At 49.6% G+C, this 26155-nt stretch overlaps 1 protein-coding gene across 5 annotated transcripts in view; it reads left to right on the top strand.

The window, feature by feature from the left end:
• LOC121571077 (exocyst complex component 6B) overlaps window positions 1–26155 on the top strand; it is a 192009-nt gene that overhangs the window by 100110 nt on the left and 65744 nt on the right. For 3 of the 5 annotated variants that reach the window (XM_045221781.1, XM_045221780.1, XM_045221784.1), the window contains exons 17-20: window positions 13304–13415; window positions 13745–13879; window positions 14114–14293; window positions 17189–17218. In XM_045221781.1, coding sequence (XP_045077716.1) covers window positions 13304–13415; window positions 13745–13879; window positions 14114–14293; window positions 17189–17218 — 457 coding nt within the window. The remainder of the gene's footprint in view (window positions 1–13303; window positions 13416–13744; window positions 13880–14113; window positions 14294–17188; window positions 17219–26155) is intronic. The other 2 variants (XM_045221783.1, XM_045221782.1) reach the window with 1 other exon arrangement.

Below are 26155 nucleotides of genomic sequence, written 5' to 3'. Positions count from 1 at the left end.
GTGGTATCTAGGTAGGGAGCTGGGTGTGTGTGGTGTCTAGGTAGGGAGCTGGGTGTGTGTGGTGTCTAGGTAGGGAGCTGGGTGTGTGTGGTGTCTAGGTAGGGAGCTGGGTGTGTGGTGTCTAGGTAGGGAGCTGGGTGTGTGGTATCTAGGTAGGCAGCTGGGTGTGTGTGGTATCTAGGTAGGGAGCTGGGTGTGTGTGTGGTATCTAGGTAGGGAGCTGGGTGTGTGTGGTGTCTAGGTAGGGAGCTGGGTGTGTGTGGTATCTAGGTAGGGAGCTGGGTGTGTGTGGTATCTAGGTAGGGAGCTGGGTGTGTGTGGTATCTAGGTAGGGAGCTGGGTGTGTGTGGTATCTAGGTAGGGAGCTGGGTGTGTGGTATCTAGGTAGGGAGCTGGGTGTGTGTGGTGTCTAGGTAGGGAGCTGGGTGTGTGTGGTGTCTAGGTAGGGAGCTGGGTGTGTGTGGTGTCTAGGTAGGGAGCTGGGTGTGTGTGGTATCTAGGTAGGGAGCTGGGTGTGTGTGGTATCTAGGTAGGGAGCTGGGTGTGTGTGGTATCTAGGTAGGGAGCTGGGTGTGTGGTATCTAGGTAGGGAGCTGGGTGTGTGTGGTATCTAGGTAGGGAGCTGGGTGTGTGTGGTATCTAGGTAGGGAGCTGGGTGTGTGTGGTATCTAGGTAGGGAGCTGGGTGTGTGTGGTATCTAGGTAGGGAGCTGGGTGTGTGTGGTATCTAGGTAGGGAGCTGGGTGTGTGTGGTATCTAGGTAGGGGAGCTGGGTGTGTGTGGTATCTAGGTAGGGAGCTGGGTGTGTGTGGTGTCTAGGTAGGGAGCTGGGTGTGTGTGGTGTCTAGGTAGGGAGCTGGGTGTGTGTGGTATCTAGGTAGGGAGCTGGGTGTGTGTGGTATCTAGGTAGGGAGCTGGGTGTGTGTGGTATCTAGGTAGGGAGCTGGGTGTGTGGTATCTAGGTAGGGAGCTGGGTGTGTGTGGTATCTAGGTAGGGAGCTGGGTGTGTGTGGTATCTAGGTAGGGAGCTGGGTGTGTGTGGTATCTAGGTAGGGAGCTGGGTGTGTGTGGTATCTAGGTAGGGAGCTGGGTGTGTGTGGTATCTAGGTAGGGAGCTGGGTGTGTGTGGTATCTAGGTAGGGAGCTGGGTGTGTGTGGTATCTAGGTAGGGAGCTGGGTGTGTGTGGTGTCTAGGTAGGGAGCTGGGTGTGTGTGGTATCTAGGTAGGGAGCTGGGTGTGTGTGGTATCTAGGTAGGGAGCTGGGTGTGTGTGGTATCTAGGTAGGGAGCTGGGTGTGTGTGGTATCTAGGTAGGGAGCTGGGTGTGTGTGGTATCTAGGTAGGGAGCTGGGTGTGTGTGGTATCTAGGTAGGGAGCTGGGTGTGTGTGGTATCTAGGTAGGGAGCTGGGTGTGTGTGGTATCTAGGTAGGGAGCTGGGTGTGTGTGGTATCTAGGTAGGGAGCTGGGTGTGTGGTATCTAGGCAGGGAGCTGGGTGTGTGTGGTGTCTAGGCAGGGAGCTGGGTGTGTGTGGTATCTAGGTAGGGAGCTGGGTGTGTGTGGTATCTAGGTAGGGAGCTGGGTGTGTGTGGTATCTAGGTAGGGAGCTGGGTGTGTGTGGTATCTAGGTAGGGAGCTGGGTGTGTGTGGTGTCTAGGTAGGGAGCTGGGTGTGTGGTATCTAGGTAGGGAGCTGGGTGTGTGTGGTATCTAGGTAGGGAGCTGAGTGTGTGTGGTATCTAGGTAGGGAGCTGGGTGTGTGTGGTATCTAGGTAGGGAGCTGGGTGTGTGTGGTATCTAGGTAGGGAGCTGGGTGTTTGTGGTATCTAGGTAGGGAGCTGGGTGTGTGTGGTATCTAGGTAGGGAGCTGGGTGTGTGTGGTATCTAGGTAGGGAGCTGGGTGTGTGTGGTATCTAGGTAGGGAGCTGGGTGTGTGTGGTATCTAGGTAGGGAGCTGGGTGTGTGTGGTATCTAGGCAGGGAGCTGGGTGTGTGTGGTATCTAGGCAGGGAGCTGGGTGTGTGTGGTATCTAGGTAGGGAGCTGGGTGTGTGTGGTATCTAGGTAGGGAGCTGGGTGTGTGTGGTATCTAGGTAGGGAGCTGGGTGTGTGTGGTGTCTAGGTAGGGAGCTGGGTGTGTGTGGTGTCTAGGTAGGGAGCTGGGTGTGTGTGGTGTCTAGGTAGGGAGCTGGGTGTGTGTGGTATCTAGGTAGGGAGCTGGGTGTGTGGTATCTAGGTAGGGAGCTGGGTGTGTGGTATCTAGGTAGGGAGCTGGGTGTGTGTGGTATCTAGGTAGGGAGCTGGGTGTGTGTGTGGTGTCTAGGTAGGGAGCTGGGGGTGTGTGGTGTCTAGGTAGGGAGCTGGGGGTGTGGTATCTAGGTAGGGAGCTGGGGTTGTGTGGTATCTAGGTAGGGAGCTGGGGTTGTGTGGTATCTAGGTAGGGAGCTGGGTGTGTGTGGTATCTAGGTAGGGAGCTGGGTGTGTGTGGTATCTAGGTAGGGAGCTGGGTGTGTGTGGTATCTAGGTAGGGAGCTGGGTGTGTGGTATCTAGGTAGGGAGCTGGGTGTGTGTGGTATCTAGGTAGGGAGCTGGGTGTGTGTGGTGTCTAGGTAGGGAGCTGGGTGTGTGTGGTGTCTAGGTAGGGAGCTGGGTGTGTGTGGTATCTAGGCAGGGAGCTGGGTGTGTGTGGTGTCTAGGCAGGGAGCTGGGTGTGTGTGGTATCTAGGTAGGGAGCTGGGTGTGTGTGGTATCTAGGTAGGGAGCTGGGTGTGTGGTATCTAGGTAGGGAGCTGGGTGTGTGGTGTCTAGGTAGGGAGCTGGGTGTGTGTGGTATCTAGGTAGGGAGCTGGGTGTGTGGTATCTAGGTAGGGAGCTGGGTGTGTGTGGTATCTAGGTAGGGAGCTGGGTGTGTGTGGTATCTAGGTAGGGAGCTGGGTGTGTGGTATCTAGGTAGGGAGCTGGGTGTGTGTGGTATCTAGGTAGGGAGCTGGGTTGTGTGTGGTATCTAGGTAGGGAGCTGGGTGTGTGTGTGGTGTCTAGGTAGGGAGCTGGGTGTGTGTGGTGTCTAGGTAGGGAGCTGGGGGTGTGGTATCTAGGTAGGGAGCTGGGGTTGTGTGGTATCTAGGTAGGGAGCTGGGTGTGTGTGGTGTCTAGGCAGGGAGCTGGGTGTGTGTGGTGTCTAGGCAGGGAGCTGGGTGTGTGTGGTATCTAGGTAGGGAGCTGGGTGTGTGTGGTATCTAGGCAGGGAGCTGGGTGTGTGTGGTATCTAGGCAGGGAGCTGGGTGTGTGGTATCTAGGTAGGGAGCTGGGTGTGTGTGGTGTCTAGGCAGGGAGCTGGGTGTGTGTGGTATCTAGGTAGGGAGCTGGGTGTGTGTGGTATCTAGGTAGGGAGCTGGGTGTGTGTGGTATCTAGGTAGGGAGCTGGGTGTGTGTGGTATCTAGGTAGGGAGCTGGGTGTGTGTGGTATCTAGGTAGGGAGCTGGGTGTGTGTGGTATCTAGGTAGGGAGCTGGGTTGTGTGGTATCTAGGTAGGGAGCTGGGTGTGTGTGGTATCTAGGTAGGGAGCTGGGTGTGTGTGGTATCTAGGTAGGGAGCTGGGTGTGTGTGGTATCTAGGTAGGGAGCTGGGTGTGTGTGGTATCTAGGTAGGGAGCTGGGTGTGTGTGGTATCTAGGTAGGGAGCTGGGTGTGTGTGGTATCTAGGTAGGGAGCTGGGTGTGTGGTATCTAGGTAGGGAGCTGGGTGTGTGTGTGTGTCTAGGTAGGGAGCTGGGTGTGTGTGGTATCTAGGTAGGGAGCTGGGTGTGTGTGGTATCTAGGTAGGGAGCTGGGTGTGTGTGGTATCTAGGTAGGGAGCTGGGTGTGTGTGGTGTCTAGGTAGGGAGCTGGGTGTGTGTGGTATCTAGGTAGGGAGCTGGGTGTGTGTGGTATCTAGGTAGGGAGCTGGGTGTGTGTGGTATCTAGGTAGGGAGCTGGGTGTGTGTGGTATCTAGGTAGGGAGCTGGGTGTGTGTGGTATCTAGGTAGGGAGCTGGGTGTGTGGTGTCTAGGTAGGGAGCTGGGTGTGTGTGGTATCTAGGTAGGGAGCTGGGTGTTGTGTGGTGTCTAGGTAGGGAGCTGGGTGTGTGTGGTGTCTAGGTAGGGAGCTGGGTGTGTGTGGTATCTAGGTAGGGAGCTGGGTGTGTGTGGTATCTAGGTAGGGAGCTGGGTGTGTGTGGTGTCTAGGTAGGGAGCTGGGTGTGTGTGGTGTCTAGGTAGGGAGCTGGGTGTGTGTGGTATCTAGGTAGGGAGCTGGGTGTGTGTGGTATCTAGGTAGGGAGCTGGGTGTGTGTGGTATCTAGGTAGGGAGCTGGGTGTGTGTGGTATCTAGGTAGGGAGCTGGGTGTGTGTGGTGTCTAGGTAGGGAGCTGGGTGTGTGTGGTATCTAGGTAGGGAGCTGGGTGTGTGTGGTATCTAGGTAGGGAGCTGGGTGTGTGTGGTGTCTAGGTAGGGAGCTGGGTGTGTGTGGTGTCTAGGTAGGGAGCTGGGTGTGTGTGGTATCTAGGTAGGGAGCTGGGTGTGTGGTATCTAGGTAGGGAGCTGGGTGTGTGGTGTCTAGGTAGGGAGCTGGGTGTGTGTGGTATCTAGGCAGGGAGCTGGGTGTGTGTGGTATCTAGGTAGGGAGCTGGGTGTGTGTGGTATCTAGGTAGGGAGCTGGGTGTGTGTGGTATCTAGGTAGGGAGCTGGGTGTGTGGTATCTAGGTAGGGAGCTGGGTGTGTGTGGTATCTAGGTAGGGAGCTGGGTGTGTGTGGTATCTAGGTAGGGAGCTGGGTGTGTGTGGTATCTAGGTAGGGAGCTGGGTGTGTGTGGTATCTAGGTAGGGAGCTGGGTGTGTGTGGTATCTAGGCAGGGAGCTGGGTGTGTGTGGTATCTAGGTAGGGAGCTGGGTGTGTGGTGTCTAGGTAGGGAGCTGGGTGTGTGTGGTGTCTAGGTAGGGAGCTGGGTGTGTGTGGTATCTAGGTAGGGAGCTGGGTGTGTGTGGTATCTAGGTAGGGAGCTGGGTGTGTGTGGTATCTAGGTAGGGAGCTGGGTAGGTGTGGTATCTAGGTAGGGAGCTGGGTGGGTGTGGTGTCTAGGTAGGGAGCTGGGTGTGTGTGGTGTCTAGGTAGGGAGCTGGGTGTGTGTGGTATCTAGGTAGGGAGCTGGGTGTGTGTGGTATCTAGGTAGGGAGCTGGGTGTGTGTGGTATCTAGGTAGGGAGCTGGGTGTGTGTGGTGTCTAGGTAGGGAGCTGGGTGTGTGTGGTGTCTAGGTAGGGAGCTGGGTGTGTGTGGTATCTAGGTAGGGAGCTGGGTGTGTGTGGTGTCTAGGTAGGGAGCTGGGTGTGTGTGGTATCTAGGTAGGGAGCTGGGTGTGTGTAGTATCTAGGTAGGGAGCTGGGTGTGTGTGGTGTCTAGGTAGGGAGCTGGGTGTGTGGTGTCTAGGTAGGGAGCTGGGTGTGTTTGTGGTATCTAGGTAGGGAGCTGGGTGTGTGGTGTCTAGGTAGGGAGCTGGGTGTGTGTGGTATCTAGGCAGGGAGCTGGGTGTGTGTGGTATCTAGGTAGGGAGCTGGGTGTGTGTGGTATCTAGGTAGGGAGCTGGGTGTGTGTGGTATCTAGGTAGGGAGCTGGGTGTGTGGTATCTAGGTAGGGAGCTGGGTGTGTGTGGTATCTAGGTAGGGAGCTGGGTGTGTGTGGTATCTAGGTAGGGAGCTGGGTGTGTGTGGTATCTAGGTAGGGAGCTGGGTGTGTGTGGTATCTAGGTAGGGAGCTGGGTGTGTGTGGTATCTAGGTAGGGAGCTGGGTGTGTGTGGTATCTAGGTAGGGAGCTGGGTGTGTGGTGGTATCTAGGTAGGGAGCTGGGTGTGTGTGGTATCTAGGTAGGGAGCTGGGTGTGTGTGGTATCTAGGTAGGGAGCTGGGTGTGTGTGGTATCTAGGTAGGGAGCTGGGTGTGTGTGGTATCTAGGTAGGGAGCTGGGTGTGTGTGGTATCTAGGTAGGGAGCTGGGTGTGTGTGGTATCTAGGTAGGGAGCTGTGTGTGTGTGGTATCTAGGTAGGGAGCTGGGTGTGTGTGGTATCTAGGTAGGGGAGCTGGGTGTGTGTGGTGTCTAGGTAGGGAGCTGGGTGTGTGTGGTGTCTAGGTAGGGAGCTGGGTGTGTGTGGTATCTAGGTAGGGAGCTGGGTGTGTGTGGTATCTAGGTAGGGAGCTGGGTGTGTGTGGTATCTAGGTAGGGAGCTGGGTGTGTGTGGTATCTAGGTAGGGAGCTGGGTGTGTGTGGTATCTAGGTAGGGAGCTGGGTGTGTGTGGTATCTAGGTAGGGAGCTGGGTGTGTGTGGTGTCTAGGTAGGGAGCTGGGTGTGTGGTATCTAGGTAGGGAGCTGGGTGTGTGTGGTATCTAGGTAGGGAGCTGGGTGTGTGTGGTATCTAGGTAGGGAGCTGGGTGTGTGTGGTATCTAGGTAGGGAGCTGGGTGTGTGTGGTATCTAGGTAGGGAGCTGGGTGTGTGTGTGGTATCTAGGTAGGGAGCTGGGTGTGTGTGTGGTATCTAGGTAGGGAGCTGGGTGTGTGTGTGGTGTCTAGGTAGGGAGCTGGGTGTGTGGTATCTAGGTAGGGAGCTGGGGTTGTGTGGTATCTAGGTAGGGAGCTGGGGTTGTGTGGTATCTAGGTAGTGAGCTGGGTGTGTGTGGTGTCTAGGTAGGGAGCTGGGTGTGTGTGGTGTCTAGGTAGGGAGCTGGGTGTGTGTGGTATCTAGGTAGGGAGCTGGGTGTGTGGTATCTAGGTAGGGAGCTGGGTGTGTGTGGTATCTAGGTAGGGAGCTGGGTGTGTGTGGTATCTAGGTAGGGAGCTGGGTGTGTGTGGTATCTAGATAGGGAGCTGGGTGTGTGTGGTATCTAGGTAGGGAGCTGGGTGTGTGTGGTATCTAGATAGGGAGCTGGGTGTGTGTGGTATCTAGATAGGGAGCTGGGTGTGTGTGGTATCTAGGTAGGGAGCTTGGTGTGTGTGGTATCTAGGTAGGGAGCTGGGTGTGTGTGGTATCTAGATAGGGAGCTTGGTGTGTGTGGTATCTAGGTAGGGAGCTGGGTGTGTGTGGTATCTAGGTAGGGAGCTGGGTGTGTGTGGTATCTAGGTAGGGAGCTGGGTGTGTGTGGTATCTAGGTAGGGAGCTGGGTGTGTGTGGTATCTAGGTAGGGAGCTGGGTGTGTGTGGTATCTAGGTAGGGAGCTGGGTGTGTGGTGTCTAGGTAGGGAGCTGGGTGTGTGTGGTATCTAGGTAGGGAGCTGGGTGTGTGTGGTATCTAGGTAGGGAGCTGGGTGTGTGTGGTGTCTAGGTAGGGAGCTGGGTGTGTGTGGTGTCTAGGTAGGGAGCTGGGTGTGTGTGGTGTCTAGGTAGGGAGCTGGGTGTGTGGTGTCTAGGTAGGGAGCTGGGTGTGTGGTATCTAGGTAGGGAGCTGGGTGTGTGTGGTATCTAGGTAGGGAGCTGGGTGTGTGGTATCTAGGTAGGGAGCTGGGTGTGTGTGGTATCTAGGTAGGGAGCTGGGTGTGTGTTTGGGTGTTTAAGAGTAATATTGATTGTTAGCTAGATTTATTCTCTGTGTGTCAAATTATCTAAAGACCTGTCTGTCTGTCTGTCTCTCGCTCTGTTTTTCTCTCTCTCTCTCTCTCTCTCTCTCTCTCTCGCTCTCTCTCTCTCTCTCTCTCTCTCTCTCTGCTCTCTCTTGCTCTCTCTCTCTCTCTTGCTCTCTCTTGCTCTCTCTCTCTCTCTTGCTCTCTCTCTCTCTCTCTCTCTCTCTCTCTCTCTCTCTCTCTCTCTCTCTCTCTCTCTCTCTCTTGCTCTCTCTCTCTCTCTCTCTCTCTCTCTCTCTCTCTCTGTCTCTCTGTCTCTCTGGTCTCTCTGGTCTCTCTGTCTCTCTGGTCTCTCTGGTCTCTCTGGTCTCTCTGGTCTCTCTGGTCTCTCTGTCTCTCCGGTCTCTTTTTGCCAAGTCATCAAATTGCACTTGAGGAATTTTTCTCCCTCAGAATCATTGGAACGTTGTTTGGAATTATCTCTTTCCCCCCCGGAGCTCAGGGAACATTTTTAGGATTCTTGTCGTCCCATCAGTCTCAACACAATTTAGGGATTTGGTGTGTGTGGGCTCAGCGTTATGGCCAAAATATCATACCACAATATTTTTGTAGTTTTTGAAGGTATGATGGTATTTTATGTATTTAATAAACAAAAGTTCTAAATATGCTTTGAGTAGTGCATGACTCAATGTGTGGCAACACATACACTACAAAAGTATATGGACACCTGCTCGTCGAACATCTCATTCCAAAATCATGGTCATTAATATGGAGTTGGTCCCCCCTTTGCTGCTATAACAGCCTCCAGTCTTCTGGGAAGGCTTTCCACTAGATGTTGGAACATTGCTGCAGGGACTTGCTTCCATTCAGCCACAAGAGGCTCTTTATGCAAAGAGTCAATATTTGCAGTGTTGACCCTTCTTTTTCTGTTCAAATATTTTTTTATTGAACACACACAAGAATGGTGTATAGGTATGAAAGACATGTGTACAGTTCTTATCTAAACATAAGAGAACAGACATGAACAAGTTGGTCCTCTGTAGCTCAGCTGGTAGAGCACGGCGCTTGTAACGCCAAGGTAGTGGGTTCGATCCCCGTGACCACCCATACACACAAAAAGAAAAATGTATGCACGCATGACTGTAAGTCGCTTTGGATAAAAGCGTCTGCTAAATGGCATATTATATTATAACAACAAGACCCAGAGTTCTGGACACAAAACAAATATTACAAAACACGACATACAGAACAGGGACAGGTAGAAAGAAAAAGGGTAGATGTAACCCCCCACTTATACCCCCCTTTATCCCCCCTATTCCACCCTATTCCCCTCCCGACTGCTCGAGTGTCGGGGCCAGCACACGCTCTGCAATCCGCCCTGGCATGCTGTCAATTAACTTCTGGGCCACATCCTGACTGATGGCAGCCCATTCTTGCATAATCAATGCTTGGAGTTTGTCAGAATTTGTGGGTTTTTGTTTGTCCACCCGACTCTTGAGGATCGACCACAAGTTCTCAATGGGATTAAGGTCTGGGGAGTTTCCTGGCCATGGACCCAAAATGTTGATGTTTTGTTCCCCGAGCCACTTAGTTGTCACTTTTGCCTTATGGCAAGGTGCTCCATCATGCTGGAAAAGGCATTGGTCGTCACCAAACTGTTCTTGGATGGTTGGGAGAAGTTGCTCTCGGAGGATGTGTTGGTACCATTCTTTATTCATGGCTGTGTTCTTAGGCAAAATTGTGAGTGAGCCCACTCCCTTGGCTGAGAAGCAACCCCACACATGAATGGTCTCAGGATGCTTTACTGTTGGCATGACACAGGACTGTTGGTAGCGCTCACCTTGTCTTCTCTGGACAAGGTGTTTTCCGGATGCCCCAAACAATCGGAAAGGGGATTCATCAGAGAAAATGACTTTACCCCCGTCCTCAGCAGTCCAATCCCTGTACCTTTTGCAGAATATCAGTCTGTCCCTGATGTTTTTCCTGGAGAGAAGTGGCTTCTTTGCTGCCCTTCTTGACACCAGGCCATCCTCCAAAAGTCTTCGCCTCACTGTGCGTGCAGATGCACTCACATCTGCCTGCTGCCATTCCTGAGCAAGCTCTGCACTGGAGGTGCTCCGATCCCACAGCTGAATCAACTTTAGGAGACGGTCCTGGTGCTTGCTGGACTTTCTTGGGCGCCCTGACGCCTTCTTCACAACAATTGAACCTCTCTCCTTGAAGTTCATGATGATCCGATAAATGGTTGATTTAGGTGCAATCTTACTAGCAGCAATATCCTTGCCTGTGAAGCCCTTTTTGTGCAAAGCAATGATGACGGCATGTGTTTCCTTGCAGGTAACCATGGTTAACAGAGGAAGAACAATGATTTCAAGCACCACCCTCCTTTTAAAGCTTCCAGTCTGATATTCTAACTCAATCAGCATGACAGAGTGATCTCCAGCCTTGTCCTCGTCAACACTCTCACCTGTGTTAACGAAAGAATCACTGACATGATGGCAGCTGGTCCTTTTGTTGGCAGGGCTGAAATGCAGTGGAAAGTTTTTTTTTGGGATTAAGTTCATTTTCATGGCAAAGAGGGACTTGCCATCATCAAAACTGAGGCAGCAGACTTTGTGAAACGTAGTATTTGTGTCATTCTCAACTTTTGACCAAGACTGTACATTCTGAGTGATATTAATGGGGCTCAATCTCTTCTGATTGTTTTATACTGATATAATCATACTTCAACCAAAAACATATTTCAGCTTTGTCATACATTTCTGCATTTCTTAATTAATTAATTTGTTAGTATTTATTTTATACTGTTACACATTTGTTTTTGTCTTTGTATCACTTCCTTTATCAGAATAACTATTATCCTCAGTAGGTTTCCATCCTATTGGCGACAGAGTTTCATGCGAATATTGTGAAATCGGCATTAAAAACAATATGCTAATTCTTCCACCAGAGATGCATCAAATTCACTGTGGATAAAAGTGATGTGAGGACGTAGCTGTTAAATTGTCATGTACCGAATAAAATATACAAGTTAAATGGGTTTACATCGTATTTTCAACTCTATTGAGGGTTTTGTCACAAACAAATTTGCGTTATATAGCGATTGTGCCCACTCTAGTCTAGGCACTCTAGCCAACAGCTGGCAGATACAGTGCAGGTTAGGCTATCTACATGATGAGATTATTATGGATTATCATTTGTGGTCCTCTGTAGCTCAGCTGGTAGAGCACGGCGCTTGTAACGCCAAGGTAGTGGGTTCGATCCCCGGGACCACCCATACACAAAAAATGTATGCACGTATGACTGTAAGTCGCTTTGGATAAAAGCGTCTGCTAAATGGCATATTATTATTATTATTATGGACCAAAGAGCAAGATTATTTAAATTTGTCAAACTGCTGCCAAGCATCGATCATCGTGTGACCTGAAGAGTTTAGGACCCTTGATATTTATTGGAAAGGAGCATCAAGCTCATCACCGTGCACTTTCACCACCCTGTGAAGTTCAGCATAACTTATTTCATCTGTAGCTAGAAAATTGCATGGTTTCCAGAGTCGTAGTGGGAGGACACACACAATATTTACATTTTACACTTATGTTTTAGTCATTTAGCAGACGCTCTTACTTTGATATATAATGGTTATTACATGAATATTTGTGCATAAAAGCGTTTCTGCTGCTATTTTTCATTGATTTTACAGACACAAAAATATCCCAGCTTGTCTAGTGTATTTTGTTTTGTTGACATTTGGAAATTTACACATTTGTTGTTTCCATCAGCCCTGTCGTAAAAAAAATAATAAATAAAAAGGTAGAATTATCCGACATGTACTTTACTCGCATTTAAAAAGGTTAGTGACTATGTATTTTCATTGGATTCAATGGCAGTTCTTACTTTTGCCACAAAGGGCATTATTCCTATTTCTAGGGTGCTTTTTGGCACCAGCACTGCCTCACACGCAATATTCATTGCAACAATGTACCTGTACACACCTGAAGCTAGCAGATGAGCTGTTTCAACTATTAGCGGTGTACCTGTCCACACCTGAAGCTAGCAGATGAGCTGTTTAAACTATTAGCGGTGTACCTGTCCACACCTGAAGCTAGCAGATGAGCTGTTTCAACTATTAGCGGTGTACCTGTCCACACCTGAAGCTAGCAGATTAGCTGTTTCAACTATTAGCGGTGTACCTGTCCACACCTGAAGCTAGCAGATGAGCTGTTTCAACTATTAGCGGTGTACCTGTCCACACCTGAAGCTAGCAGATGAGCTGTTTCAACTATTAGCGGTGTACCTGTCCACACCTGAAGCTAGCAGATGAGCTGTTTCAACTATTAGCGGTGTACCTGTCCACACCTGAAGCTAGCAGATGAGCTGTTTCAACTATTAGCGGTGTACCTGTCCACACCTGAAGCTAGCAGATGAGCTGTTTCAACTATTAGCGGTGTACCTGTCCACACCTGAAGCTAGCAGATGAGCTGTTTAAACTATTAGCGGTGTACCTGTCCACACCTGAAGCTAGCAGATGAGCTGTTTAAACTATTAGCGGTGTACCTGTCCACACCTGAAGCTAGCAGATGAGCTGTTTCAACTATTAGCGGTGTACCTGTCCACGCCTGAAGCTAGCAGATGAGCTGTTTCAACTATTAGCGGTGTACCTGTCCACACCTGAAGCTAGCAGATGAGCTGTTTAAACTGTTAGCGGTGTACCTGTCCACACCTGAAGCTAGCAGATGAGCTGTTTCAACTATTAGCCGTCTCTTACTGCCAGTAAGAACTGACAATTACCATATTTTTCAGGTTTATCACTCAGTTTTACATTTATATTACATTTAACAAACAAAACATTGAAATACCTTTATTTTAGGTAAAGTTAAAATCCAAACCGGTCCGTGCATCAATTCTGGTATATGGGAAAAATACGGTGTACCGGCCAGCCCTAGTGTGTGTGTTGGTCGGAATAGTGTTGGTTAGCCATAGTTCCACTCTGGCAGCGGTTACACACATTCACTCTCTCTTGTCTCTCTGTCTCGCTCTCTCCATCGCTCTCTCCATCACTCTCTCTCTCTCTCTCGCTCTCTCTCTCTCTCTCCCCATCGCTCTCTCTCTCTCTCTCCATCGCTCTCTCTCGCTCTCTCCATCGCTCTCTCTCGCTCTCTCCATCGCTCTCTCTCGCTCTCTCCATCGCTCTCTCTCCATCGCTCTCTCTCGCTCTCTCCATCGCTCTTTCTCTCTCTCCATCGCTCTCTCTCTCTCGCTCTCTCTCGCTTTCCCCCTTCCTTTCCAAAACATCACAAAGAGAAAACATCCTGTCCTCCTGTCCTCCTGTCTCCTGTCCTCATGTCCTCCTGTCCTCTGTGCTTCCTCTGTGCTGACAGTGTTTTTGACTTCCTCTGCCTCATCTGGACTGTGATAGACTTCATGCAGACCAACCTTGTGGTGCTACATTTTATTTTTTATTTTTGTATCTTTATTTTTATTTATTATTTTATTTTTTTGGGTCATTTAGCAGACGCTCTTATCCAGAGCGACTTACATGAGCAATTAGGGTTAAATGCCTTGCTCAAGGGCACATCAACAGATTTTTCACCTAGTCGGCTCGGGGATTAGAACCAGCGACCTTTCAGTTACTGGCACAACGCTCTTAACCACTAAGCTACCTGCCGCCCCATCTACATTGGTATAGCTCCTATGTAAGTCTAAGTAATATGATGTCATCTTTGTGTTCTCAGCTCTACAGAGATTGATGATATTATCCGTAAGTCGACCAACCTGCTGTTAACCAGAACACTCAGTAACTGTCTACAGCATGCCATCAAGAAGAAGAACGTAGGACTGACTGAGGTAATAGTCTGTCTCTCTCTCTGTCTCTGTCTGTTTGTCTCTCTCTGTCTCTCTGTCTCTCTCTCTGTCTCTGTCTGTTTGTCTCTCTCTGTCTCTCTGTCTCGGTCTCTCTCTCTGTCTCTGTGTCTCTCTCTGTCTCTCTGTCTCCGTGTCTCTCTCTGTCTCTCTGTCTCCGTGTCTCTCTGTGTCTCTGTGTGTGAGACAGAAAATATGAATAAGTGGTCAGTTATGATGTTATAGACCTTATGTGTCTATAGGGGCGCCAGGCAGGGTTGAGGGTTGGTTTTGTGGGGTTGATATTCAGGCTGGTATTCTGTGTGTGTATCCAGCTGGTTCAGGTGATCATCAACACCACCCATCTGGAGGCATCCTGTGTCTACCTGGAGGAGTTCATCTCCAACATCACTAACGTTCCAACTGATACCGCCAATGCTACCAAGCTCTATGGGACTTCCACCTTTAAGGTGAAAAAACACGGGCACACAGCCTTCTCTCTTGTAGTGATCCCGATATCTCACAAACTTTCCCTCCATCTCTGTTTCTCTTGATCTCAACATCAATCTCCATCTCTCCCCACCCCCTCTCAATCAACCAGTCAATCAATCAATCACATTTTATTTTATTAAAGCCCTTTTTACATCAGCAGTTGTCATAAGGTGCTTTACCCAGCTGAAACCCCAAAATGTCTCTCTCTCCAGGACGCTAGACACGCAGCAGAAGAGGAGATCTACACCAATCTGAACGCCAAGATCGACCAGTTCCTCCAGCTGGCTGACTATGATTGGACAGCAGCCCAGGGGGGCGGAGCTCCCAGCGACTACCTGAGTGACCTCATAGCCTTCCTCTGCTCCACCTTCTCGGTCTTCACACACCTGCCGGTAAGTGCACACGCACACGGCAGGAAACGACACGCACACAGCAGGAAACTACACACACAGCGCAGAGCCTCTCTACACCATCAGGTCTCTATTATGCGTGGGAATAGCTCATTTCCTGGTGTTTTTAAGTCTTTTTATGTCCAACAATGAACATTTTAACATTTATATAAAGGCCTATATATATACTTATGTCTTTGCTAAGAAAACTTGGGGGGGGGGGGCCAAATAAAACCAGTTAGGGAAGCTTGGCCTTAGGCGATCACATTGAATACACATTGGTGCTGGGGCTAAGTGTTATGGGGGCCCCATTAGATGCTTTACCAAGGCCCTAATCTAAAAGGTCTTAGGCGCTATGGAGCTAACCAGGGAGCTACACTCCGGAACATAAAGAACAGTCCGGAACATTCCCCATAGTGAGCTTCTATTCCATAAGGTCAGGGAAGGGCTAACCTTTTTTTGAGGTGGATTTCACTGGACTGGAATTAATCCATCACCTTTCTCCCGCTTCCATTTTCCTCCTTAAATCCCTCAACTCCTTACCTTCTCTCATTTCCAATCACCCTCTCCTCTTTCCCGTTCTCACTTTCTGCCCTTCTCATCCTCTCCCTCTTACTAATATTTTATCTTGACCCCTGGCCCTCGTGACCTTCTCCAGTCCTCACACACACACACACACACACACACACACACACACACACACACACACACACACACACACACACACTGATGTGAACCTGACCTGTCGACGACTGTTACGAAGAAAGAGATCACGTGACACAGCAGCTTGTATGTTTATGAACTTGCACCCATATTGTGTTCCAGACACATAGCATAAAACGACCCTAAATCACATCAGTCAACACACTCTCAATCACATCAGTCAACACACTCTCAATCACATCAGTCAACACACTCTCAATCACATCAGTCAACACACTCTCCCTCTTCTGACCACAGTCCAATCAGTGAAGCCACGGTGTCGACCGGACCGCAACCCTCTTCTGACCACAGTCCAATCAGTGAACCCACGGTGTCGACCGGACCGCAACCCACTTCTGACCACAGTCCAATCAGTGAACCCACGGTGTCGACCGGACCGCAACCCTCTTCTGACCACAGTCCAATCAGTGAACCCACGGTGTCGACCGGACCGCAACCCACTTCTGACCACAGTCCAATCAGTGAACCCACGGTGTCGACCGGACCGCAACCCACTTCTGACCACAGTCCAATCAGTGAACCCACGGTGTCGACTGGACCGCAACCATCTTCTGACCACAGTCCAATCAGTGAAGCCACGGTGTCGACTGGACCGCAACCCTCTTCTGACCACAGTCCAATCAGTGAAGCCACGGTGTCGACCGGACCGCAACTCACTTCTGACCACAGTCCAATCAGTGAAGCCAAGGTGTCGACCGGACTGCAAGCGGTTCAGAAAGCGTTCCCTGAATGTAATGGGATGTCTTCCAAATTACCTTTCACCTCTATAACCCTTGACCCTTCTTAATCCCCACGGAAATCAAAAGAGTTTAAACTAGAGATACACTGTATCTCAATCCACCGCATCCACCAATGGCGGCCTTCCGCATCAGTGGTGAAAGGTGACAGAGTTACAGCAGGTGTTTGTCAGACCATGAGACATCCCGAAAATCGGTCTTCTCACAAAAAGGTCTGTAGCGTCCGAATGGTTTGGCCTACAAACTAATAGGACCACTCTATGGAAAGGCGACCACAAGCCTCACGACTCGTCTGAAGGTAGCCCCCGGTACCAGTTAAAAAAAAATTATGGAAGTATACTGAACAAAAATATAAACGCAACATGCAACAATTTCAAAGATTTTACTGAGTTATGATTCATATAAGAAAATCAGTCAATTGAAATAAATTCATTAAGGATTTCACATGAGTGGGAATAGAGATATGCATCTGTTGGTCACAGAGACCTTAAACAAAATGGTCTTACAATGGGGCCTCAGGATCTCGTCACGGTATCTCTGTGCATTCAAATTGCCATCAATAAGATACAATTGTGTTCGTTGTCCTTCACTTATGCCTGCCCATACCATAACTCCACCGCCACCATGGGGCACTCTGTTCACAACATTGACATCAGCAAACCACTCGCCCACACAACGCCGTACACGTGGTCTGCGGTTGTGAGGCCGGTTGGACGTACTGCCAAATTCTACAAAACGGTGTTTGAGGCGGACATTCCTGCAGTCAGCATGCCAATTGCGCGCTCCCTCAAACCTTGAGACATCTGTGGCATTGTGTTGTGTGATGAAACTGCACATTTTAGGGTGCTATTTTATTGTCCCCAGCACAAGGTGCACCTGTGTAATGATCATGCTGTTTAATCAGCTTCTTGATATGCCACACCTGTCAGGTGGATGGATTATCTTGGCAAATGAGAAATGCTCACTAACAGGGGCTGTAAACAAATCTGTGCACCAAATTTGAGAGAAATAAGCTTTTTGTGCGTATGGAAAATTTCTGGGATCTTTTATTTCAGCTCATTAAACATGGGACCAACACTTTACATGTTGCGTTTATATTTTTGTTCAGTGTATATATGGACGTAGTGTAGTGCCCAATTTGTTATGAAATATGGGTCCCAAAAATATTTTGGGACAATCTGTTTTTCTATGGGCTAATAGCAGTAAGGCCAAATGTAAATGTTTAATCAAATATTTTGGTGAATTTTTTGGATACCTAAAAGGGTCCTAAAATTCCAAATCAAATAGCTTAATCCTTGATTTGACCATCTTAAAACAATTCCATATGTTAGCTTAGACCCATAAGGATTAAGGCCGTGTAATTCCGTTACTTAACGGTCGTCAACATCCCCTCTCTCTCCTGTTACCCCTAGGTTAACGGTTGCTCTCTCTCCCGTAGGGTAGTGCCGTAGAACACGCTAGACTACCGGTAAGTACAGTGTGTGGCTGACCATAACCCCGTAACCATGACCACAGAGCATGAGACTTATGCAGCACGATCGCCTGGTTTGGTAGAAACGTTCTACTGTTTTGGTATGGACACCTACTGTCTGGTGTGGCTTTGACTGATTGACAGTAAATTAGGTTCCTTTTGCAACAGAAACTTCTAACTGGCCATATCCCTGTTCAAGCATAAGTCAGTGGCCCTTGTGACTGATTTCTAATTGGCAAACACCTTGATTGACAATTCGTTTGTTTGATTGACAGCTCTTGAAGAGTGAATGAGTTTTGCCCTGTAGTATCACCTCTATCTGGCCTCATCCCACCCTTATCCTTTTCCCTTGGCCCCATCTGTGCATCCGTGTGTCCTTTGACATTATAACCCATCTTTTTTTTTATGCATTTTGACTGCATTGTGGACATGTCAGTTAGGAGAGTGTTTGACCTCTGGCATGTGGTAAACCTTCTCAGGGAGCTGGTCCTAGAAACGCTGACGGTATTTACCAAGACACAAAGAAATAATAAATAAAAAGTCAGTGTTTGTATCAATAGACCCGTTCTCCTCTCCCCTCTGGACCCCGTTCTCCTCTTTCCTCTGGACCCCGTTCTCCTCTCTCCTCTGGACCCCGTTCTCCTCTTTCCTCTGGACCCCGTTCTCCTCTTTCCTCTGGACCCCGTTCTCCTCTTTCCTCTGGACCCCGTTCTCCTCTCCCCTCTGGACCCCGTTCTCCACTCTCCTCTGGACCCCGTTCTCCTCTCCCCTCAGGACCCCGTTCTCCTTTTTCCTCTGGACCCCGTTCTCCTCTTTCCTCTGGACCCCGTTCTCCACTCCCCTCTGTACCCTGTTCTCCTCTCTCCTCTGGACCCCGTTCTCCTCTTTCCTCTGGACCCCGTTCTCCTCTCTCCTCTGGACCCCGTTCTCCTCTTTCCTCTGGACCCCGTTCTCCTCTGGACCCCGTTCTCCTCTTTCCTCTGGACCCCGTTCTCCTCTCCCCTCTGGACCCCGTTCTCCTCTTTCCTCTGGACCCCGTTCTCCTCTTTCCTCTGGACCCCGTTCTCCTCTTTCCTCTGGACCCCGTTCTCCTCTCCCCTCTGGACCCCGTTCTCCACTCCCCTCTGTACCCCGTTCTCCTCTTTCCTCTGGACCCCGTTCTCCTCTGGACCCCGTTCTCCTCTCCCCTCTGGACCCCGTTCTCCTCTCCCCTCTGGACCCCGTTCTCCTCTTTCCTCTGGACCCCGTTCTCCTCTGGACCCCGTTCTCCTCTCCCCTCTGTACCCCGTTCTCCTCTCCCCTCTGGACCCCGTTCTCCTCTCCCCTCTGGACCCCGTTCTCCTCTCCCCTCTGGACCCCGTTCTCCTCTCCCCTCTGGACCCCGTTCTCCTCTTTCCTCTGGACCCCGTTCTCCTCTGGACCCCGTTCTCCTCTCCCCTCTGGACCCCGTTCTCCTCTCTCCTCTGGACCCCGTTCTCCACTCCCCTCAGGACCCCGTTCTCCTCTCTCCTCTGGACCCCGTTCTCCTCTTTCCTCTGGACCCCGTTCTCCTCTCTCCTCAGGACCCCGTTCTCCTCTCTCCTCTGGACCCCGTTCTCCTCTTTCCTCTGGACCCCGTTCTCCTCTTTCCTCTGGACCCCGTTCTCCTCTTTCCTCTGGACCCCGTTCTCCTCTCTCCTCTGGACCCCGTTCTCCTCTCTCCTCTGGACCCCGTTCTCCACTCCCCTCTGGACCCCGTTCTCCTCTCTCCTCTGGACCCCGTTCTCCTCTTTCCTCTGGACCCCGTTCTCCTCTTTCCTCTGGACCCCGTTCTCCTCTGGACCCCGTTCTCCTCTCCCCTCTGGACCCCGTTCTCCTCTTTCCTCTGGACCCCGTTCTCCTCTCTCCTCTGGACCCCGTTCTCCTCTCCCCTCTGGACCCCGTTCTCCTCTTTCCTCTGGACCCCGTTCTCCTCTTTCCTCTGGACCCCGTTCTCCTCTGGACCCCGTTCTCCTCTCCCCTCTGGACCCCGTTCTCCTCTTTCCTCTGGACCCCGTTCTCCTCTTTCCTCTGGACCCCGTTCTCCTCTTTCCTCTGGACCCCGTTCTCCTCTTTCCTCTGGACCCCGTTCTCCTCTTTCCTCTGGACCCCGTTCTCCTCTCTCCTCTGGACCCCGTTCTCCTCTTTCCTCTGGACCCTGTTCTCCACTCCCCTCTGGACCCCGTTCTCCTCTTTCCTCTGGACCCCGTTCTCCTATTTCCTCTGGACCCCGTTCTCCTCTTTCCTCTGGACCCCGTTCTCCTCTTTCCTCTGGACCCCGTTCTCCTCTTTCCTCTGGACCCCGTTCTCCACTCCCCTCTGGACCCCGTTCTCCTCTTTCCTCTGACCCCGTTCTCCTCTCCCCTCTGGACCCCGTTCTCCTCTTTCCTCTGGACCCCGTTCTCCTCTTTCCTCTGGACCCCGTTCTCCTCTCCCCTCTGGACCCCGTTCTCCTCTCCCCCGTTCTCCTCTCTCCTCTGGACCCCGTTCTCCTCTCCCCTCTGGACACCGTTCTCCTCTTTCCTCTGGACCCCGTTCTCCTCTTTCCTCTGGACCCCGTTCTCCTCTTTCCTCTGGACCCCGTTCTCCTCTCTCCTCTGGACCCCGTTCTCCTCTTTCCTCTGGACCCCGTTCTCCTCTCCCCTCTGGACCCCGTTCTCCTCTCCCCTCTGGACCCCGTTCTCCTCTCCCCTCTGGACCCCGTTCTCCTCTTTCCTCTGGACCCCGTTCTCCTCTTTCCTCTGGACCCCGTTCTCCTCTGGACCCCGTTCTCCTCTGGACCCCGTTCTCCTCTCCCCTCTGGACCCCGTTCTCCTCTTTCCTCTGGACCCCGTTCTCCTCTCTCCTCTGGACCCCGTTCTCCTCTTTCCTCTGGACCCCGTTCTCCTCTCTCCTCTGGACCCCGTTCTCCTCTTTCCTCTGGACCCCGTTCTCCTCTCCCCTCTGGACCCCGTTCTCCTCTCTCCTCTGGACCCCGTTCTCCTCTTTCCTCTGGACCCCGTTCTCCTCTCTCCTCTGGACCCCGTTCTCCTCTTTCCTCTGGACCCCGTTCTCCTCTTTCCTCTGGACCCTGTTCTCCACTCCCCTCTGGACCCCGTTCTCCTCTTTCCTCTGGACCCCGTTCTCCTATTTCCTCTGGACCCCGTTCTCCTCTTTCCTCTGGACCTCGTTCTCCTCTTTCCTCTGGACCCCGTTCTCCTCTTTCCTCTGGACCCCGTTCTCCTCTCCCCTCTGGACGCCGTTCTCCTCTCCCCCGTTCTCCTCTCTCCTCTGGACCCCGTTCTCCTCTCCCCTCTGGACACCGTTCTCCTCTTTCCTCTGGACCCCGTTCTCCTCTTTCCTCTGGACCCCGTTCTCCTCTCTCCTCTGGACCCCGTTCTCCTCTTTCCTCTGGACCCCGTTCTCCACTCCCCTCTGGACCCCGTTCTCCTCTTTCCTCTGGACCCCGTTCTCCACTCCCCTCTGGACCCCGTTCTCCTCTTTCCTCTGGACCCCGTTCTCCTATTTCCTCTGGACCCCGTTCTCCTCTTTCCTCTGGACCCCGTTCTCCTCTCTCCTCTGGACCCCGTTCTCCTCTCCCCTCTGGACCCCGTTCTCCTCTCCCCTCTGGACCCCGTTCTCCTCTCTCCTCTGGACCCCGTTCTCGTCTTTCCTCTGGACCCTGTTCTCCTCTCCCCTCTGGATCCCGTTCTCCTCTTCTAACACCATCTGAATGCTGTTGGGAAGTTTGAGAACACACGCGAAAGAGCATGTGGCTCGTTGAATTTCACTTACAGTATGTCCGGTTGATCAGTGAGCTACTCTGTAATAGTCATTGACAGCCTCTGGGGGCGGTGTGTGTGTGTGTGTGTGTGTGTGTGTGTGTGTGTGTGTGTGTGTGTGTGTGTGTGTGTGTGTGTACTGTAGCCATGCATGTGTGTGTGTCACCTCCTAAAAGCATCCCTGTTCTGCTTTGTTAAAGTAATTTTCCTTATTGTGGGGTTATTTGTTTTTATGGCAAACCAGTTTTGGCCTCGAGGCTTATATTGTATGAACCTAGTTGGCTCACATCACAGGGTTTCAGTGCCACCATCTATCCTAGCTAGTCTAGGTGAGCTCAGCACAGACCATACTGGGTCACCTCCAATAAAAAAACAACGCGATGTCATTCTCATACATCTGAAACCTGCTCCAGTCTTAATGGCACAGTTCTACAACCTGAAAGAGTGACAGAGAAAAAGACTCCTACCACTTCTTTGTCTTTCTCTCTCCATCTCTCCCTTCATCCCTCCATCTTGTTAATGAAAGCTCAACCCCCCCACCCACCCCTCCCAGTCTAATAGTTACCAGTCATCCATCTGTCTTGAACCTTAAAACAAACCCACTACTGTCAACCAGACTCAGACACACACTTCTGTGTGTGTGTGTGTGTGTGTGTGTGTGTGTGCGCATTCCAGATGCCCAGTCCCCCTTCCGCTCACCCTAACACACTTCCACCTGTGTGTGTGTGTGTTCAGGATATGTAAATAGAATTAGGCCCATTTCACGCTCAATCTCTCCCCCATGGTGATTGACCCTGGGGTTATTTTGAGTACGTACTGTGTATGTGTGTAAGGGGTTGGGCACCATAATTATATGGAAGGATATCCAGCCAGTCTGAGGTGTATGTGTGGTCACACGTGTCTGTCTGTCTGTCTGTCTGTCTGTGTTTTCACTATACTGTGAGGTGAGGCTGTCTGAACTCTGGTCAGTCCCTCCCTTGGGTTTTGACCATCGAGACCTTCAGGAATCTACAGTTCAGGGGTGCGGCCGCAGGACACGTTCAGATTGCACTATGTAATGTAGAACAAACATGCCTCTCTCTGTGACATCTTTTAAGAAGGAATCCCGTCTGTTCTATTCGTGTCATCTCTATCTGCAACATTCTACAGTGTTTGGCTATTGAATGTGGCCGCAGCTTAGCAACCGTGTTTGTAATTGTATGGTACGATTGTGGTTGTTCACGTATTCGTTCTGCGACCGCTTGTCTTCTCCTGACCTATGGAGGACATACAGTTTTGGGACAGTGACACATTTGTTGTTGTTTTGGCTCTGTACTCCAGCACTTTGAATTTGAAATGATACAATGACTGTGAGGTTAAAGTGCAGACTGTCAGCTTTCATTTTAGGGTGTTTTAATTAAGGGTTGTCCCCGACGACAACAAAAAAAAATATTGGTTGACCGAAAGTAGTCTGTTCTTTCGACCAATCGATTGATCGACATTTTTTATAGTGTATTTTCCCCATATATAGACACACCCTATGTGTTTTTAATAAAATCAACTACACGCTTGTCTGATGCTGTTTGATGAAATAAGACACAAATGACTCAAGAGGGAGCCAGAGATCAAGATAACCACGAGAGAAAAACCTAAACCTGACCGACCATCCTCCTCCCGCTCCTGCTTGCTTTCGTATATTCTGACGTTACTCTCCTGAAGTCGCCGGTAACAGGCTACACGAGGAGTCTGCAACCTTTCTCATGTGGAGTGCCAATTTATCTTACAATTTCTACAGATCTGCGTGCCAGTTATGGTTTTCATATTGCAAATTTTTCGTGGAACAGTTTATATTTAATTTATAATAACGTCTTCATATCTCAATCATTGTCATGTGGTTCATCAAAATTATATCCAAATCTAAATGAAAATGATACAAACCTGAAAAGTTACTTCAATTGCCATTGCCAACTATGTAAAAATAGCCCACATAAAGCCAACACATAAAAACATTGCAGCCTGCAGGTAGAAAATATCCTGATTAAAAAATAAATATTATATAAATCACATTTGCTATGGATTGTATCAACTATTAGCTTGGTCAGGCCCAAAGCTTGTGCTTGCAACATTGTATAAAATATTCTGGGCCCTCAGCTTTCTGCACCAGTGAGCTCAGGACAGAAACAGCTGGAGGCTATTTTGCTCAAGGGATAACAGCTCATCGGGTAGGCCTATTTTATGATCAGAGCATGACATTGTTCCCTTTCACGCTGAGTGGTTATCGAGCTGGAAAGAATTTTCAAATACATTGTGTAACTATATTGTCATTCTCAACGGATGTAAAAACAGACTTTGTTTGCTTGCTGTTTGAGGTGAAGAAAACATTTACTTTGAGAAGCTCCACAGGTCATTAGTGGTGGTGCGTTAAAGCCAATCAGAAATACTATCAGATCCCCAAATGGGTACATTGATATGTCATTATTTTCCAGCCTATAGGTTATGTGTGTGTGTGTGTGTGTGTGTTATATATATATATATATATATATATATATATATATATATATACACACACACACACACACACACACACACACGCGCGCACACACACAGTGGGGGAAAAAAAGTATTTAGTCAGCCACCAATTGTGCAAGTTCTCCCACTTAAAAACATGAGAGAGGCCTGTAATTTTCATCATAGGTACACGTCAACTATGACAGACAAAATGATAAAAAAAATTCCAGAAAGTCACATTGAAGGATTTTTTATGATTTTATTTGCAAATTATGGTGGAAAATAAGTATTTGGTCACCTACAAACAAGCAAGATTTCTGGCTCTAATGTGGAGTTGGTCCCCCCTTTGCTGCTATAACAGCCTCCACTCTTCTGGGAAGGCTTTCCACTAGATGTTGGAACATTGCTGTGGGGACTTGCTTCAATTCAGCCACAATAGCGTTAGTGAGGTTGGCACTGATGTTGGGCGATTAGGCCTGGCTCACAGTCGGTGTTCCAATTCATCCCAAAGGTGTTCGATGGGGTTGAGGTCAGTGCTCATTGCAGGCCAGTCAAGTTCTTCCACACCGAACCATTTCTGTATGGACCTCGCTTTGTGCACGGGGGCATTGTCATGCTGATACCGGAAAGGGCCTTCCCAAACTGTTACCACAAAGTTGAAAGCACAGAATTGTCTAGAATGTCATTGTATGCGTTAAGATTTCCCTTCACCGGAACTAAGGGGCCTAGCCCGAACCATGAAAAACAGCCCCAGACCATTATCCCTCCTCCACCAAACTTTACACTTGCCACTATGCATTGGGGCAGGTAGTGTTCTCCTGGCATCCGCCAAACCCAGATTTGTCAACCGGACGGCCAAATGGTGACGCATGATCATCACTCCAGAGAACGCATTTCCACTGCTCCAGAGTCCAATGGCGGTGAGCTTTACGCCACTCCAGCCGATGCTTTGCATTGCACATGGTGATCTTAGGCTTGTGTGCGGCTGCTCGGCCTTGAAAACCCATTTCATGAAGCTCCCGACGAACAGTTATTGCGCTGACGTTGCTTCCAGAGGCAGTTTGGAACTCAGTAGTGAGTGTTGCAACCGAGGACAGACCTTTTTTACGCGCTTCAGCACTCTGTGGTCCCTTTCTGTGAGCTTGTGTGGCCTACAACTTCGCGGCTGAGCCGTTGTTGCTCCTAGACATTTCCACTTCACAATAACAGCACTTACAGTTGACCGGGGCAGCTCTAGCAGGGCAGAAATATGACGAACTGACTTGTTGGAAAGGTGGCATCCTATGACGGTGCCACGGTGAAAGTCACTGAGCTCTTCAGTAAGGCCATTCTACTGCCAATGTTCGTCTATGGAGATTGCATGGCTGTGTGCTCGATTTTCAGGTGGCTGAAATAGCGAAACCACTAATTTGAAGGGGTGTCCACATACTTTTGGCCATTTAGTGTATTTGTTAATTTTCATTCATATCAGGTGAACCGTTTAGAAATTACAGCGCTTTGTGTACATAGTCCCCCCGTTTTAGGGGATCAAAAGTATGGGCCAAATTCACTTATGTGTATTAAAGTAGTCAAAAGTTTAGTTTTGAATACTGATGAGTGAGAAAGTTAAACGCACAAATATCATACCCCCAAGACATGCTAACCTCTCACCATTACAATAACAGGGGAGGTTAGCATTTTATATCATACCCCCAAGACATGCTAACCTCTCACCATTACAATAACAGGGGAGGTTAGCGTTTTATATCATACCCCCAAGACATGCTAACCTCTCACCATTACAATAACAGGGGAGGTTAGCATTTTATATCATACCCCCCAAGACATGCTAACCTCTCACCATTACAATAACAGGGGAGGTTAGCATTTTATATCATACCCCCAAGACATGCTAACCTCTCACCATTACAATAACAGGGAGGTTAGCATTTTATATCATACCCCCAAGACATGCTAACCACTCACCATTACAATAACAGGGGAGGTTAGCATTTTATATCATACCCCCAAGACATGCTAACCTCTCACCATTACAATAACAGGGGAGGTTAGCATTTTATATCATACCCCCAAGACATGCTAACCTCTCACCATTACAATAAAAGGGGAGGTTATCATTTTATATCATACCCCCAAGACATGCTAACCACTCACCATTACAATAACAGGGGAGGTTAGCATTTTATATCATACCCCCAAGACATGCTAACCTCTCACCATTACAATAACAGGGGAGGTTAGCATTTTATATCATACCCCCAAGACATGCTAACCTCTCACCATTACAATAACAGGGGAGAATATCATTTTATATCATACCCCCAAGACATGCTAACCTCTCACCATTACAATAACAGGGGAGGTTAGCATTTTATATCATACCCCCAAGACATGCTAACCTCTCACCATTACAATAACAGGGGAGGTTAGCATTTTATATCATACCCCCAAGACATGCTAACCACTCACCATTACAATAACAGCGGAGGTTAGCGTTTTATATCATACCCCCAAGACATGCTAACCACTCACCATTACAATAACAGGAGAGGTTAGCATTTTATATCATACCCCCAAGACATGCTAACCTCTCACCATTACAATAACAGGGGAGGTTAGCATTTTATATCATACCCCCAAGACATGCTAACCTCTCACCATTACAATA

The sequence above is a fragment of the Coregonus clupeaformis genome, chromosome 8 (genome assembly GCF_020615455.1).
Source record: "Coregonus clupeaformis isolate EN_2021a chromosome 8, ASM2061545v1, whole genome shotgun sequence".
NCBI classification, from domain to species: Eukaryota; Metazoa; Chordata; class Actinopteri; order Salmoniformes; family Salmonidae; genus Coregonus; species Coregonus clupeaformis.
This window is presented reverse-complemented; position numbering and strand designations above follow the sequence as displayed.